The following is a 17,073-nucleotide window of genomic DNA, read 5'->3' on the forward strand; positions in this document are numbered from 1 at the left end:
ATGTCTCTGTGAGGGATAGGGGTCACCTAGAAGGGTTCCTGGCTTTGCTTCTTCCAGGGGAGCACAAGGAGGGTGGAGAAACCATAGTACTTAGGCAATTGCTCACACAGAGAGCTTTTTTGCACTGGGCCTGTCCTGGATGGTAGAGCAAAGGACAGCATGGAGGACAGCCAGCCTGGCCCCAGGAGACCAGAGCCCTCACCACCCATCGGACTCTGTTGATCCTGTCCCCACCCCCACCTTCTGTACCTGTATTCTAGGGCTAGCCATAGACGTCAGGTGCAAGAGGTCCTGGACAACTTTCAGGCCAACCTTGTCATATTTGAGAGAAACTTGTCCAAGGGCATTCAAGCAGCCAGCAGATTTTTAGGGATGAGCCCTCTGATGAGAGGACACGATTTCTGCAATTTCATCTTGATCTCTTTGTGCATCCATACTGTCACACTGGGAAGTTCTGCCAGACAATGACAAGCACGAAGTGATGGAATGATTGCCTTGTCCTCCCTTTAGGTGATGATTAACAACCTGCTCCTTCCAGAGACATCGGGTTTCCTTGGAGAACTTGGTGAGAACCAAAGGAGTGATGGACTCGTGTCGGGCACACATTCGGGGCAGGAGACCCAGTCCTCGCATCATTTACCAGACCAGGAACATACGGGGTTCCCACTAAACCTGTCTCCTGGGTACTCCTTAGCAGCACCTGATGCTGTTTTAGGACCGGCTCTCCAGCATCTTTGGACACTGGAATGAAACACTGAGCTACAATGGAGGGCCACCACCTCTTGCACTGCCTACAGAGTGCCAAGAAGCAATTCAACCTTTTACCCCCACCCCCCCAAGACTGGCTTGTCACTGTTGTCACAGGGATCTATCATACTGGATATCTAGAGAATTAGGTCAGTTCACTAACAGTTGCGAACTATGTCACAGGAGGTTGAATTTCACCTTCAACCTTTTCATAATTAACTCAATTTTTATCCTTACTGGATTATGTGGTAAACAACCAGCAAGGACATAAGAGCTGAACATTTTCTTACGCACCCTTGCCCCACACTGTCCAATAAAGCAGTTACTGCACACGGGAGATGGTGCTAGTGAGTGTAACATTCATACAGGATTTGGAAGACAGCATGGAAAAAAAAAGAATGTTAGCATTTCTTTTTAATAAATTTTCTATTACACATTGAGATGATGAAAATAAATTTCACTTTTTTTCATCTTTAGTGAAAAGCTATTGGAAACTTAATATATAACATATTTGGCTCACAGTATGTTTTTGATGGATGGTGCTGGTCTAGAAGAGCTATCTGAAAGCATTCCTCCTTGCAGAGTTTAAAGCAAAGTGCAAAATTCCTTTCTTCCACAAAACATGAAGAATTGTTTGTAAGGGCTTGTGTCCGGGCACGTTCCAAAGGTACATGCCTGGTATCATTCTCCTGCTCCTGCACAGTGAGTACCAGGTCTGTGGCAAATGATTCCAGGGCCTCGGGACTGTTTGCAATTTCCAGAGTCCAGAGAGACAAAAGCAGCTCCTGCTAGCATTCCTGTGACTATTGAAAAGAGATGGAGTGATGCCCCGCCTCCCTCTTCATACTCTTGGGACCAGCACAAGCACTCCCTCCCTCTGCCTTCTTCAAGGGTGGCAGCAGGGAGAGAAGCGTGTTGATAATCATAATCAATCCCCCATAGCATTTTAGGAGGGCTCTGTGCCCAGGAATGAAGCAGGATCCCTCTTGGATAGTGCGAGACTGCCAGTCCAAAACAGGAACATTACAATAACAAGTCCTGGGGGGATGGGAGACAGCAAAAAAATACCCAAAGTAATAGAAACATACAAGAATATTGCTTGTAATTCATGGCTTATTCTGGGGGTGCTCACCAATCGCATCTTAAATAAATGGCGAGGGAAAAACGCCCAGTGCCGGGCAGCACACACCATGTATTTTCTACCTTTGTGTAATCAGGGTCCGAAAGGTGGCAAATACAAGGGGATGTATTCAAAGATTCTCTCCCATACGCCCTGGGTCTCATCTGCTGACAGATGGGCAAAGGATTAGGTGGGAGTTCATTTTCCCTCCCTGTGCTTTAATTTCTCTTGCTAAAGGAACTGAGGAATGAGGGAGAACAGAGGATTTTCAGTATTTGATGACTCTCCATAGTGTGTCTGGTACAAGCCCGGTAGAAGCAACAGGTAGTGTAGTTCTCTCTTATAGTTGAGGAAACAGACCTGAGATCATTTGAGTGATGGAAACTTAAGCCGTTTGTCTGAAGACACAAGCTAACAGTAGACGCAGGGCAGGAGCAAGGCTGCCCGTCTTCGGAGCCCACAGTCCAGCCGTGATACACAGTGGGTAGTTACGCCCACGCGGTTTGCCCTCATCTCTACTTTGTGCTGTCATCGTTGGCACTGAAAGAGTATTAGCAATTGAGAACTTGAAACTGTTAAGGATCACTTCAGCTGAAAGATGCTTGGCCAGTTGGGTGGAAAGGTCGGTGCAGTGCAAGTCAGGAGAAGGCTCAGCTGACCTTTCCTCCGGGGCCACAGGAAGCCTGCCCGCCTGTGGTCATGATTTCTCACAGGTCCTTGGGTTTCTGCTTTGCACGGATCTCTCTATAACCTTGCAACCAGGGCTGCGGGAACAGGATGGCAGCCCAGATTATGAATGTTTTCATTGACTGATACATTAGAAAATACTTGTTCTAATTGACTAATGCATTAGAAAATGCTTACCTCACTTTAAAAAATTAAATGATTCCACTAACCCATCTCCCAACGCCTTAGGACACAGAGCGTCTCCGCTGTGAGAAACAGACTGCGGGACTAGCTGCTCCCCTTACCTGGGGTCCTGGGGCACAGAACACGGACCCCCGGCAGAGCTGCTCTCCAGAACGCCCACAGGTCAACACCTTGGCAAGGGGCCCTTGCCCATGCCTGCTCTCTGCACCTGTGAGCCTCACTGTGGACTTTTTGGAAAGCTCTCACCTCCCCAGCAACCGTCTCTGAACATTTCAGCTTCAGTCTTCTCTCCCAATCAATCCTAGCTGGCATCTTCTAGTTAAGAATTACTCCGAATTTCTGTCTTGTATGTTTTTTTGCTGTGAGAGCCATTACAGATTTCTTGAAGTTCAATGACATTTGGAAGGAACAGAGACCGTCTGCCATCTTAAGTTAGGACCTCTGACTTGTAAATAAGGCCGCTTCCAGTTTGCTGGAGGGAGTTGATAACCCGGTGGGGGTGTCCTGAAAATTAGCCCCGACTTCACCAGAGGAAGCTCCTGTTTTAAGATCCAGTGTTTCTTTATAAACATTATCTCACTTGGGGATTCATCTAAAATGCCGACTGTAGCAGCTTTACCCTCCAACAGATCTGTGAGAGAAATGCAGTTTCTGACCCAGCAGAGCTGTATTTATTTTTTCTTTCTGCTCTCCTTCCTTCTCTTTCTTCCTTATTTCTCTTTTCCTTTTCTCTTTCTCTTTTTCTTCCTTTCCTTTCCTCTTTTTTTCTTTTCTCTTCCCCCCTCCCCTCCCCTCTCCTCTCTCCTTGCCTTCCTTCCTTCCTTTCTATTAAGCAGGCTCTATGCCCAGGGTGGAGCCCAACGCAGGGCTTGGACTCACAACCCTAAGATCAAGACCTGAGCCGGGACCAAGAGTCAGATGGACGCTCAGCTGACTGAGCCACCCAGGTGCACAAAAGCTGCATTTCTTAAAATCAAGGCTCACCTACTCATGGAAAACAGATCCAGGCCCCCTGGATAACTAATTTCAGTATTACCTGTGCGTTTATCTAATTTATCCTTCTTTCTACTTGCTTCAGATTATTTTTTCCTTAGCCAGACTTTTAAAATGTATTGGTGAACCAAACGTCCCTTGCATTCTTTGATGGCCTCTAATTGCTGGTGCTCCTAAGGTTAAGGGCACCACGGGGCCTCCTCCACCCCACCCCCACCGGGGGTTGGGGATGACCCATGTATGACCCATGATCCACTGTACGTCCTCCCTCATTAGAAACTTCGTTTCCACCCTCTTTCCCCCTTCCCAGGAAAACAGTCGAAGCATGTGCCCAAATTTATTTTTTATTTTGCATACATAGGAAATGGGACTCTATCAAAAGAGAACAAAAAAGAGAAATGAGCCAAATGTTGCAGAGGAAAAACATGCACAGATCTGCTCCCAGCTTACTCCTAATCACTGACTCTATAAGACTTCGACACACCAGGAGCTGGACCTACTCCGGGAGGGGGACACAGTCCACTGTCAGCACAGACGGAACGAGAAGGGCCAGGAGATGCCACCACGAGTGGAATTTCTACGCACAGTAGCAGTGTTCGCTGTAGCAGGGTTCTCACCCAGGTTCGAGGGAAAACAAAATTTATCTTCACAAACATGGAATACAAAATTCTTGAGCACTACCTAAATCATTCAGTCTCTGAGATCATTTGTTATTAAAAAGAGAAATGAAATTTAGTCATGGATATTTGGGTGCTTATTCAACTGCACCCGGATCCAATTCCAGGGGTGGCCCTTACTGTGCTTCTTCATTAAGACAACAACAACAACAAAAAAAGGGAGAAATTTAAGTCAAAAATGCAAGATGAATGACCCGGAAGAAGAGGAACCTTCTGGACCCATGTAGTTGTCCTTGTTGTAAACAGCAAACGTTGTGCTTTGTTGTCTCCTTTGGATCAAGGACTAGATGAGCGGAGGTACTGCTGTCAGGGACAGGAGTTCGGAGGTCACACGAGGCTGGCCGAAGACACCAGCAGCAGCATCTGTGTTTAAAACCTGTGTTTCCAAGGGCCCGTGTTCGGCTCCCAGCATTTCCTGTGGAGTTCCCTGGGAGGCTTGCAGGTTCTCCATCTTCGCAGGGAGGTCATTCTGGGCAAGGTGCCGCAGTCCTATCCTGATCTCTCACCCAGGAGGAAAGGGACGCCCAGACTCCTGGTCTGGCGGAATGAAAACACTCAGCATCCATGCAGGTGACATGTTCAGAAGCTCAAGTCCAATGAGTAACAATTTCTCAAGAGGCTGGTCCAATTAGTTATTACAAAAATAACCCCCCGCCGCCCGCCGGCCCTATCCCACTACTACACACACAGGGACCCTCCCATCTGGACTACGCTGCTTTGCCTTCCTACACACCACCGGCTGGATCTCTGGGGGTTCACCTGCACGGCCAGCACTGCTTACTGCAGAAGCCGCACCTTCCTTTCAGCCGGGTGACCCCTCACTAGAGCCCAGCGTTGAGACACGCTTCACTGCCAGGGTTTGCATTTCCAACCACATCTTCTATTCTCATTTTGATTAAGCTGTCAGTGAAATCTACTCAGTACTTTTTAAAGAGATCTTCCTGCAGTCCTGGGATTCTGCATTCCTCTTTTTTTCAGCAGGCTTTTCCTCTTTAGAGAACACCCCCCCACATACACACACATCTGCTGACATCAAACTGCAGGCCTGGCCTGCTGCCCCAGGGGCCACCACTCTCCAAGGGGATGGTGTGACTTCCCAGCCGGCGGTGCCTCTCCACTTGGAAAGTGTCCATCACAACCACCACCAGGGCTGCCAAAGGAAGGGTGTGGAGACCTCTGGTCAGACAGCTGCTGACATTCAGAGAAGACGCTCTGAGTCTGACCTTAAAGGACAGGACTCTACACGAGCTTCCACAGACTCACTAGAAAGCCCGGGGTGGGGTTGGGCGGGGAGATTGGCAGGGAGGTGAACCATTTTATTTTTGCCCAGTCAGACCAAGAGTTCATAAAATGCAATGTCCCAGTTTGACGCAGGAATCCATTTCCCATAAATTGCAGTAACTTTCCTTCGTGATTTTCGGGTAACTGTAGACATTCAAACTTGACCTCATCTGGATCCGCATCTCCTTGAGGTACACAGTCCCCTCCCAGCCCTGGCTACGCAGAAGGGAAGCCACTGTCACCTCTAGGAAGTGAGTAGAGACAGGAAGTGCTAGGAGGCTTCTCCCACAGCAGAGCTTCACAGCTTCCTGAAGAGGAAGACTGACAGGACGAGGGGCTCCGAGAATGGAGCCTGGGAGGCCTCACTTCCGTGAGCTGCCTGCTGTGTTCTTGGGCCAGGAGTGGTCTCCTCCTCGTACTCACCTGCACACACGGGCCCTGCCTTGCCTCCTTCTCCTTAGTCTCTCTCCTGAGGATCTAGGGTGTCAACCCTTGAGGACTGTCCACACTCTGCCAGAGCTCAGATTACATCAGAAACAGAAGCAACAGAGGAGACACAGGATAAATTCAAATATTGGTCCTCCACAGAAAACTTGAAAGGGAGCTGTGCTTGCTTTGAAGATATCAAAGAGGAATTTGCCCTTAGTGGCTCAGAAGACAATTCCCGGAAGCGAACATTGATGGGGACTGAGAGGTGCGGTGAGAGCGCCCCTCCCCTTTCCTCCTGAGGTCGCACAGCAGGCGCCGGGCAGTGCCCGCTACTTAGCCTTCACCACCTGTTCATACGGGGGCGGGGGCGTGTTGCAGTAAGAAGGGGGCGGAGGGTAGGCCATGCTTCCCTGGGGTGAGTTGGGCTGAACCTGGAAAGCCATCGGTACAGTATTTCCGGCGGGATTCATCCCCGGTCCTCCAGGGTCGGTGTAATATGGCAGCCCCGGCTGCTGCGCTCCTGAAAAGAGAGATTAGCAGATATGAACATGGCAGAGAATACGCAGAGCCCACCACACCAGAGCAGTGTCCGGCCGGGGGTCTGTGGAGACCAGCACTCTGGTCCTTCACTCACCTGGCAAGCATGCAAGCCCAAACATCTGAACACAATGGGGCACCTGGGATACGGTAACAAGCTAGAGCCACACGTGAGTCCCTGGCCTCGTGGGGCCTGTGCTCTACTGGGGTGTAGAGGGCCGAGAGGGCACACACAAACTCACCAGCAGGGCCAAGTGACAGGACGGACATTGACAGGATCAGGCATGGTATGTGGCTGGTCACTAACTCAAAGCCTGAATGATAAACCCAGGAGGCTCTGCAAAGAGCTGGGGAAGTGTATGCTAAAAAATTACCAATGGAGAGAGCCGTTTCCACTCTCAAGGGAGGAAAATCGAGGCCATAGTAAAGTAAGCCGATTCATAGCTCCCTCCTGGAAGAGCTGGAACGGGACCCTGGTTTCCTGACTCTTCCAGAATGATCACTGGCAGCTGCACACGCCCTCTGAGAACACAGTTTGCCAGGGTGGCCAAGTTCACAGACAGGGAGACAATGGGAGCAAACACCAGAAGGGCGGGTTTAGGCATCCGCGGAATCTGTTTTCCTTCGGCACTGCTGGAGGAGATGGTCGTCTGCTTTACTCCGACAGTGAGGCTATCAGATGCAGGCTGACTCCCCTGCTTCAAGCTGGGGTGTAGGATGTGGGAGGGGGGCGTCCAGAAAACAAAGAAGGTGACAAGACTAGTGTAACTCTCATTTTAATGGGTAGGAATATGTGAGCTGCTACTTTAGAGCCTAGTTTTTAGATCTGCTAACTCTGATCATGTTGATAACACTACAGAGTATGGGATGCATAAACAAAGAATTAAGAAAAACAAAACAAAACAAAACTGTGAGCTTTCGGTGTGTCCCAGGCTAAGCTAATTTTGTGGGTAGACTTGGGTCTATTTTTTGAGTTAGGCCTCATGTAATTCAGAAAGATACCTAGAGTGTCAGAGAAGTCATCCCTGTACATATATTGGTTAGGGCCTTTTTTTTTTTTTAATTTCCAAGTGTCTCTTTCTGCAGTTTAACTGAATAAAGGTCAGATTACTAGGAAGACGCTCAACAATCTGTGTAAGGTGTCACAAACCTGGCATACGGCAGATCTTGGAAATCTACAAATGTGCAAAAGGAGAGAATGTAAGACAGAAACCGAAGGCCAGAAAGGTATTCCAGGGTGTCAGCATGAGAGCAATCGGGCACAAATTGCACCTTTACCAACCACCGCCTCATCTCGCACCTGTACAGCCCAGCAGACAACACCTGCTCCCATCTGTGCATCCCTCCGTGACCTTGGATGCATTTCCTCACAAGCCCATGACTGGCCATGACCATGAGTTTCCCAAGGGCAGAGATTATGATTTATTTATCTCTGGATCCCTGTATATTTTATATAAGCAAAAAATTAATTAAAGATTTTTTTTTTTTTAAAACAGGCAATTGTAATAGTTTGTAAAAGACATCATCAAAGTCCTTGACTATGAAAGAAGGAGAGATTATGATGTTCAGGAAGAATAACCGAAAGGCCCCAGGGACCAATTTAATGTGAAACGCTTGAGGACAGAGAAGAGGTATGACTAGAAAAGACCCTGGTTTAGGGTCTTGATAAAAGGGCCCAACCAAAAAAAAGGGGATACAAGGAAAGAGAGGGTGCAGGGTAAGGGCAGGGCCAATGAAAGCTCCACGCTGGGCCTGCTGGAGCTGAGGCAGCTTCAGGACTGTCCTGTCAAAGTGGGGACAAAAACATGGGTGGGTTAAAACCACGCAGGAGGTGTGCAGGGAGGCAGAAGGATGGCTGAGGAGAGAACTGCAGGGCAGACCAACATTCAAGACCGGAAAAGAACCCCAAGCACGTGAGGTGGCGGAGAAGAAAGCAAAGGAGCCCGGGGAGAAATAATGAAACAGTGAAATAGGGGTTGGGCCATGCCGGCAAAGGGAAAGGGGAATTTTTAAGGAAGTGACTGGTCCTCTACAATGTCAAATAGAGGGCAAAATAAGAACAGCAAATTTCCATTGGATATGGCATCTGGGATTTCTCCTCAGGAGCTGCAGTACAGTGGGAGGTACCAAGGGCAGTGGCGACACTCTCAGGGCAAGGAGGGAGAAGCCCAGATGAGGGGAGAGGTAGCAGTTGAAGGGTCTGCAGGAAGGAGAAAGATGTGTGTTTAAGGATGTGTACAGGGAAGAGGGGCACATATATAGGAAAGAAAACGGACTTCTAGGGAAGAAGATAAGCTCAATGAGGGCAGGGACCTCATACGTCCGCTTCAACATCTGCACCCCACTGCCTAGCCGGGAGCCTGGTGTACAAGAGGACACCAATTCCTTCTGCTGAATGTGCGGAGGAGCACGGGGAACCCACAGTCGTGTTGGAAGGAGGACCAAGGTGCTTGTAGCAAACAACCTCTTTATGGAGCGAATCGGGGTGGGAGGTTATCTGAGCAGATTCCAAATGCTCCAAGAAGAGATGGCCATGGACAGTAGCAAAATAGTGACAAGGAGTGACAGAGCCCACTGGTATGGGATTCAGTGTGACAGGGTTTATGAATAAGAGGAGAAGCCAGACACCAAAGGGATGCCAGCACCATCTCTTTACCCTGTGGGGGTAGAACATGGGGGAAGAGAGCCAAGCCCTTCAGGACTGAAGGTTCATGGCAGAGGGTCCAGTGAGAGAAAGAAAACATGTAGAGGATTCTATGAAGAAGCTGGAGTTATAGGAAGACTGTTTCTACAGTAGACAAATCGGAAAGAATCTGGAGGAGTGAGTAAAACAATGGTGGCCACACAATCGCTTCTTCTGTTTCCTCGTATTAAGTAAGTGTCTATAATGGCAATTTGTATGTCATTTGTATTCCATGGGTATACACATGTATTATATGGGTATGGTGTGGGGATAGTAAGGGGATGGGAATGTGATCAGAACTGTGTGTGTGTGTGTATGTATGTGTGTATATATATATATATATATATATATATATATATATATATTTAAGATTTACTTATTTGAGAAACAGCAAGCACAAGCAGGAGGGGCAGAGAGAGGAAGAGAGACTCTCAAGCAGACTTCCCATTGAACATGGAGCCCAACATGGGGTCCGATCTCACGACCCTGAGATCACAACCTGAGCCAAAACCAAGAGTCGGACACCTAACTGGCTATGCCACCCAGGCACCCCTAGAATCGTACGCATATCCTTGAAGATGCTGAGGCTCAGAAGAATGAATGAAGCAACTTGCCAAGGGCACACGGCTGATATCTGGAAGCACCAGGATTTGAACATAGGAGTGTAGTGGAAAGCCCAGGCTCTTTCCACTAGGACAGGTGTTTCTCATAATTGGGTGATGAGCTGGGAGAAGAAGTTCAGGCTAGAAAGGGACAGGAAAACCAGGAAGATTGATGACACAATGGGCCTGAGCTCCAACCAAAAATGAAGGGCTTGCCGAAGAACTGTCAACACAGACTTCCCATCTCGGCTGCGCTCTTATCCAAGGGGCACACCGTCTTGTCTCCAGAAGTCATTTCATTCTTTAAGGCCATCATCTCTTTTCTCTTTGAGCATCTAAGCATGATCTGAGAAGGAACTCTAGATTCAGCAAAGGTGAGTAGGAACTTCTTAAAGAAGTCAGTTGACAATAGCTCCTCCAGTGAAGCTCTTTCCCACCTAAGCTGAAGGATGTTCTGGCAGCCAAGCTTTCTTAACAATGAACTTGCTACCACTCAACTAATCTGACTGGCCTGCAACTTGGCAATGGATGAGCTGGGGCAGTCTTTTCTTGAGATGCACAAGGATCTGGCTGGTAGCAGAGAATGGAGTGGAAATGCAGGGAGAGGCGGAGACAGCCTGAAGAAGACTGTGTGGCCCGGAAGAGACGGAAAGGTTTCCAGCCCTAGGGTGTCCCCATTTCCAAGAGCTTCCATGTGTCTTTATAATGAGCCCCCACTTGGAGTTAGCTCTATGCATTTCGGTGCTCTTTTCACTCTACCTACTGCCTGTGTTTTCAGTTTAATCAGACCCCATATCCCGCCTTCCCACATCCATGTCCTCTAGCCAGGCTGCTCAAGGTGTGCGCAGGTCTCCTAAACACACTGCGGGAGACACACGCTCATCCTTTCCACCCATGACTCAGACTTTCTGTATTTATTCTCCCTCGTGGTTGGGGTCCCTCTCTTCACCAGCCCACTCACGGGACTGCACGCTAATTCTCTCATGAGGGATAACAGACTGTCTGTAACCAGGTTCTTAGTGGCTTCAGTCTCAGTTCTTACTGCCCTGCCTTATGCTCTGCCTCCCAACAAGAACCTAGTTGCTTGTATCCAGCTCACCTCTCCCTTAGCCCTCACCAGAGAGCATTTCCGGGGTGTTCCACACGCAGACCACTCCTCCGTCTCCACACCACCTCCTCCTTGTCCTCCTTGTCTAGGTAATTCCCATTTATCTCTCAAGTTTCAGATCAGAATCGCCAACTCCAGGAAGCTACATCTCACTGCCCACCACTCCCTTCCTGGCTGGATTAGGTACCCTGTCATCCTGGCATCCAGAACAGTGTAATTTCCTGAGCTTTCTGCACATGGAAATAGGATCATTCATCTTGGAACCCTCCAAGTACAGAACAGCATGTAGCATGTGATATTCCATAAATACAGGAGATGAATGACTGAAGAGGGACGAATGGTGATGTTGCTTTGGATTTCGCCTCTGCTATACTGTGCTGGGCACATTTGGCAGTTTCCTGAGGCACATCTATTTCTGATACAACAGGAAGAACAGGCTGCCCCAGCCCAGCAAGCCTGCGTCAACCCTGCCCATCACTCCTGAGAGCAGAGGCATTCGAAGATGACCTCAACTCCCTATCACAGATGACAGCAGGGTGGGCTGTGGTCTTTGTATCAGAGATGAGCCTCAGGCTGTGACTAAGATCCATGCATCATGGCCACTCACACCAGATGATAATGAGATGCACTGGCAAGTGTGTCCAATTCAACTGGCATTTTTATGTTAAGAGTCACAACTCATGGATATTGCTGGGAATTAGGAGGATAGGGTTGAAATACTGAGGATGGAGAGGCACTTGGAATATTAAAGAAACAGAACAGATAGGAGGGGGATAAATTATGTATTTGCCAGGAACACGAGCCCTTAGGTGAAAATACTTGGCAAACACAGGGATGGAACATGCTGGAAAGACTGGTGTGGGTGGAAGGGCAGCGGAAACAGGATGGACCCTCGAAGAACACCTGTCCAGGTGGAGGCACCAGCTCACAGAGACATTTGCTAGATCTCTGCTCATCTGGCTAAAAGAGTGAGTCTTGATAAGACCCTGGCCTGGATGACCAGCTGGCCTCCCACAGAGAAGAGAAACCAAGGAGACAGACTCAGTTCTCACTCGTGCAGGGAAGTGCAGATGGAACACTTCATCACCCATGGGAAAGCCAGAGGCAAGAACAGGTCTGTGTCCACAGGGCTGAGAGAGATCCTTTCAAAACCGTCCCCCAGAATGTATATATGATTCTGTGGCACAAAATTCCAGAATCCAAAGCATATTAAAATCGAGATTTCAACTCCATAATCACAAATAGGCATGATGATAATGATTTTAAAGGTTACAAACCAAGCCAGTGTGAATGATTCTAATGAAGAAAACTGAAAAGTAAACTTAACACCAGAATGGAACCAGGTAAAATAAAGCCCAATGGAGCCAAGGGCTGACAAAAAATGGGACGAAAAAGAACCTGTTAAAAATGTATGCACGCGGGCGCCTGGGTGGTTCAGTGGGTTAAAGCCTCTGCCTTCCGCTCAGGTCATGATCCCAGCGTCCTAGGATAGAGCCCCGCATCGGGCTCTCTGCTCAGCAGGGAGCCTGCTTCCTCCTCTCTCTCTGCCTGCCTCTCTGCCTATTTGTGATCTCTGTCTGTCAAATAAATAAATAAAATCTTTTAAAAAAAATGTATGCACAGAGGATAAAGAAGATTCAGAAATAAAACAAAAGGCCAAGCAAAAAACATTCAAACTTACTCTCTTGTCAAAGAGAATGGTTTCAAATGGAAATGGAGATTAAAATGAGGGAAAATAAAACTCTAAGATAAGTAAGCACAGGCTGGGTTTGGGGAGAGCCATCAGATGGCCTGACTCTGACAAAGCGAGAAAATGAGCAAGAAAGCCGGGGGTCAAGTCCTGCCTCAGTCCTGTGAGATGCGCACCATTCATTCTTGTGTTGTATATGTAAAAGCTGAAGGCCAAGAATTCTCCACAATTTGCCCAGGAGGGTCTTCTTCCAGGAGACATTACTGGATCTCTAAGAAACAAGGAGTCCATCGTAGCTAGGAGCCAGCTGGGCTGTGCAGTGTGCCTGATGGAAGGAAGGAGCTTGAGAGCCCACAGGCCGCCAAGCCATGGAGTGAAACCAGGGGCCTCCCTCTTTGTGACTTTTTATCATGAGAGGTAACTCTTAAAAATTGGGGTATTAGTTGCTACCAAAAATACCAGAGCTAATTCTTGCAGAGAACATTTTTGTCATCAGTAGACAAGTCTCCCCGCCTTCATTACTTGCCCCTTTCTTTCTTCTTCTATTGTATCTATTCATTTTACTAAATTGCTCATTGTCTCAGCTACAAAAATATTTTCCAGTTCATTCTCCAGGATTTTTAGATATATAATGATATATTGTTTACAATGAGAAACAGTTTTATTTCTCCTTCCTAATGGTTAAATATTATCTTTCATGTTAGTACTTTAGCCAGAAGTTCTAGAACAATGTTAAATGTTGATGATACTGAATATTCTCATTTTTTAATGGGGATACTTTGACTGTTGCACTGGAGATGATGTTGGCAGCAGGTCCAGAGTACAAATTTACTTCATCCTTATTGAACATTTCCATTCAAAAGGCACAGCTGGTAATAATACTAGGATATATCATCAAGGACTTGATCCTTGCCTTCTGGAACCCTCAAGGAACATACACACTAAGTCTTTATTATATTAAGAAAAAGCCTTACATTACTGGTTACATTACTAATTTACAATACATTAATGGTTTTGAAGCAGTTTGGGGAAGGGATTTATACTGAATTTTATCAAGTTTTATCAACAGCCTTTTCAGCATCTACTGAGATCATTTTTTGTTTTGTTTTGCATCTTTTGTTGTGGTAAAATACACATAACCTAAAATTTACCACCTTGACCATTTTTAAGTTAATAATACGGTGGTATTAATTATACTCCCAATGTTGTGCAATCATCGCCATGACAGGTCCCCATAATTCTTTTCATCTTGCAAAAGTGATACTCTTTATCCATTAAACAGTAACTCCCCATTATCCCCTTTCCCTAGCCCTGGGCCACCACCAGTATACTTTCCCTCTTTATGATTCTGACTACTCTAAGTGACTCATATAAGTAGAATCATACAATATTTGTCTTTTTGTGACTGACTTATTTCACTTAAGATAATATCTTCAGAGGTCACTCATGTTGTAGCACATCGTAATTCTTTCCTTTCTGAATTAATATCAGATTAATAATAAAATATTGTGTATGATTGTGTACGTGTGTGTACATGCCACATTTTGCTTATCCATTCATCTGTCAATGGACACTTGTGTTACTTCTGTTTCAGTAATTGTGAATAACGCTGCTGTGAACTTGGGTGTACATCTCTGAAACTGCTTTCAATTCTTCTGGGTATATTGCCAGATCATGTATGATGGTAATTATATTTTTAGTTTTTAAGGAATTGACACACTGTTTCCATAGTGGCTGCACTATTTCACATTCCCACCAGTGCAGAAGGGTTCCAATTTCTCCACATTCTTGCCAACAGTTGTTTTCTGCTTTTTGACAGTGCCTATCTTAGCGGGTATAAGGTGGTTATCTTGTAATCTTGATTTGCATTTCCCTAATGGTTAGTGATGTTGAGCAGGTATTCATGTACTTGTTGGCCATTCATGTATCTTCTTTGGAGAAATGTCTATTCAAATCCATTGCCTATTTTTGAATGTTTTGTTTTTGTTTTGTTTTAGTTCTCCATATGTTTGAAATATTGCTTATCAAATATGATTTGCAAATATTTTCTATTTAGGTATAGCCTTTTTACTCAATAGATCGTGCCTTTTGATACATAAAATATTTAAGTCTTTATGAAGCCAAACTTGCCTATTTTTTTTCTTTTATTATTCAGGCCTTTGGTGTCATATCCAAGAAATTATTACCAAATCCACTGCTGTGATACCTCTGTCCTTGTTTTCTTCTTCTTCTTCTTTTTTTTTTTTTTAGAAGATTTTATTTATTCATTTGAGAGAGACAGAGAAAGCACACAAGGAGGAAGAGAGGCAGAGGGAGAGGGAGAAGCAAGCTCACCGCTGAGCCAACTGGGAGCCTGATGTGGAGCTCCATCCCAGACCCAGAAAACACGAGCTGAGCTGAAGGCATACGCCCTACCATCTGAGCCACCCAGGTGCCCCATCCTTGTTTTCTTCTAAGAGTTTTGTTTTACGTCTTACATTTAGGTCCTTGACCCATTTATTTTTTTAAGATTTTCTTTTCTTTTCTTTTCTTTTTAAAAGTAGGCTCCACAGCTTGCATGGAGCCCAACATAGGGCTTAAACTCATGACCCTGAGATCAAGACCTGAGCTGAGATCAAGAGTTAGATGTCTGACTGAGCCACCCAGGCGTCCCTTAACAATTTTATTTTCAAGTAATCTCTACATCCAATGTGGTGCTTGAACTTACAACCCTGAGAACAAGAGTCACACATTCTACCAACTGAGCCAGCCAGCAATCCCAAGTCCTTAATCCATTTTAAGTTAGTTTTCATATACAGTGTTAGGTAAGGGCCCAGTATCATTCTTTCGCATAGGGATTTCCAGTTTCCCCAGCATAATTTGTTGACCAGACTGTCCTTTGCCCACTGAATGGCCTTGGCACTCCAGCTAAAAGTAATTTGATCAGATATGCATGGGTTTATAATGGGGCTCTCTATTCTATTCCATTGGTTTGCTTATCTGTCTTTATGGCAATACCACACTGTTTTGATTAAGGTAGCTATTTAGTAAGTTCTGAAATCAGGAAGTGTGAATCCTCCGATTTTTATCTACTTTCTCAAGTTGGTTGGCTAATCAGTGTGCTTGGAGATTCCATATGAATTTCAGGATGGGTTTTTCTATTTCTGTAAAAAACACCATTGGGATCTTGATAGGGTTTGTGTAGACTCTGTAGAATGCTTTGGGTAGTATTAACATTGACATTTTAACAGTATTAAGTCTTCCAATCCATGAATATGAGATCAATTTCCATTTATTTACATCTTTTAAAATTTCTTTTATTTTAATATTTTATTTATTTATTTGACAGAGAGAGAGAGAGATCACAAGTAGGCAGAGAGGTAGGCATAGAGGGGGAAGCAGGCTCCCTGCTGAGCAACTACCTGATGCAGGGCTCGATCCCAGGACCCTGACATCATGACCAGAGCCGAAGGCAATGTCTTAACCCACTGAGCCACCCAGGCACCCCTATTTACATCTTTTAAAATCTCTTACAGCAATGTTTATAGTTTCCATCGTACAAGTCTTTCACCTCCTTGATTAAATCACTATTTTATATTGTACTGCTAGGGTAAATGGAATTGTTTTTTAAACTTGTCAGACTTCATCACTCATGCATAGAAATTTAACTGGTTTTTGTGTTGACTTGTTTCCTGATACATTGCTGAATTAATTTATTATATCTAAAATGTGGTGTGTTTTTTTGGTCAAATCTTTAGAATTTTCTACATATAAGATCTTATCATCTGTAGTTTCCTTCCTTCCTTCCTTCTTTTTCCTCTCCTCTCCTTTCCTCTCCCTCCCCTCCCGCCTCTACCTCACTTTCTTTCATCTTTGTCTGATTTTGGCATCAGGGTAATGCTGGACCATAGAATGTATTTGGAAGTTTTCTGACGTTTCCTACTTTTTGGAATAGTTGAACAATAGGTATTAACTCTTCTTTAAATGTTTGGTAGAATTCACCTGTGAGTTCATCTGGTCCTGAACTTTTGTCTGTTGGGAGTTTTTTGATTACCAACTCAAATTCATTACTAGTAATTGGTCTGTTCAGATTTTCTATTTCTTTGTGATTTAGTTTTGAAAGATGATATGTTTCTAGGAATTTATTCATTTCTTCCAGGTTGTCCAATTTGTTGGCATATGATTTTTGTAGTATTCCCTTATAATCTTTTGTTTTTCTGTAATGTCAGGTTTTATTTCTCTTTTGTTTCTGATTTTATTTATTTGGGTCCTTTCTCTTTTTTTCTTGATGAATCTAGCTAAGGGTTTACCAATTTTATATTTTCAAAGAACCAGCTCTTGGTTTCATTATTTTGAT

General features: G+C 45.5%; 1 protein-coding gene across 1 annotated transcript in view; it reads right to left on the reverse strand.

The window, feature by feature from the left end:
• Window positions 1-4,056: 4,056 nt before the first annotated feature.
• The window catches only part of VOPP1 (VOPP1 WW domain binding protein), a 109,175-nt gene continuing 96,158 nt past the window's right edge, over window positions 4,057-17,073 (reverse strand). Inside the window, exon 5 of the mRNA XM_059397209.1 lies at window positions 4,057-6,637. Within this exon, the coding sequence (XP_059253192.1) occupies window positions 6,447-6,637 (191 nt within the window). The 3' untranslated portion in view covers window positions 4,057-6,446. The remainder of the gene's footprint in view (window positions 6,638-17,073) is intronic.

Source organism: Mustela nigripes, chromosome 4, assembly GCF_022355385.1.
Source record: "Mustela nigripes isolate SB6536 chromosome 4, MUSNIG.SB6536, whole genome shotgun sequence".
Lineage (NCBI taxonomy): Eukaryota > Metazoa > Chordata > Mammalia > Carnivora > Mustelidae > Mustela > Mustela nigripes.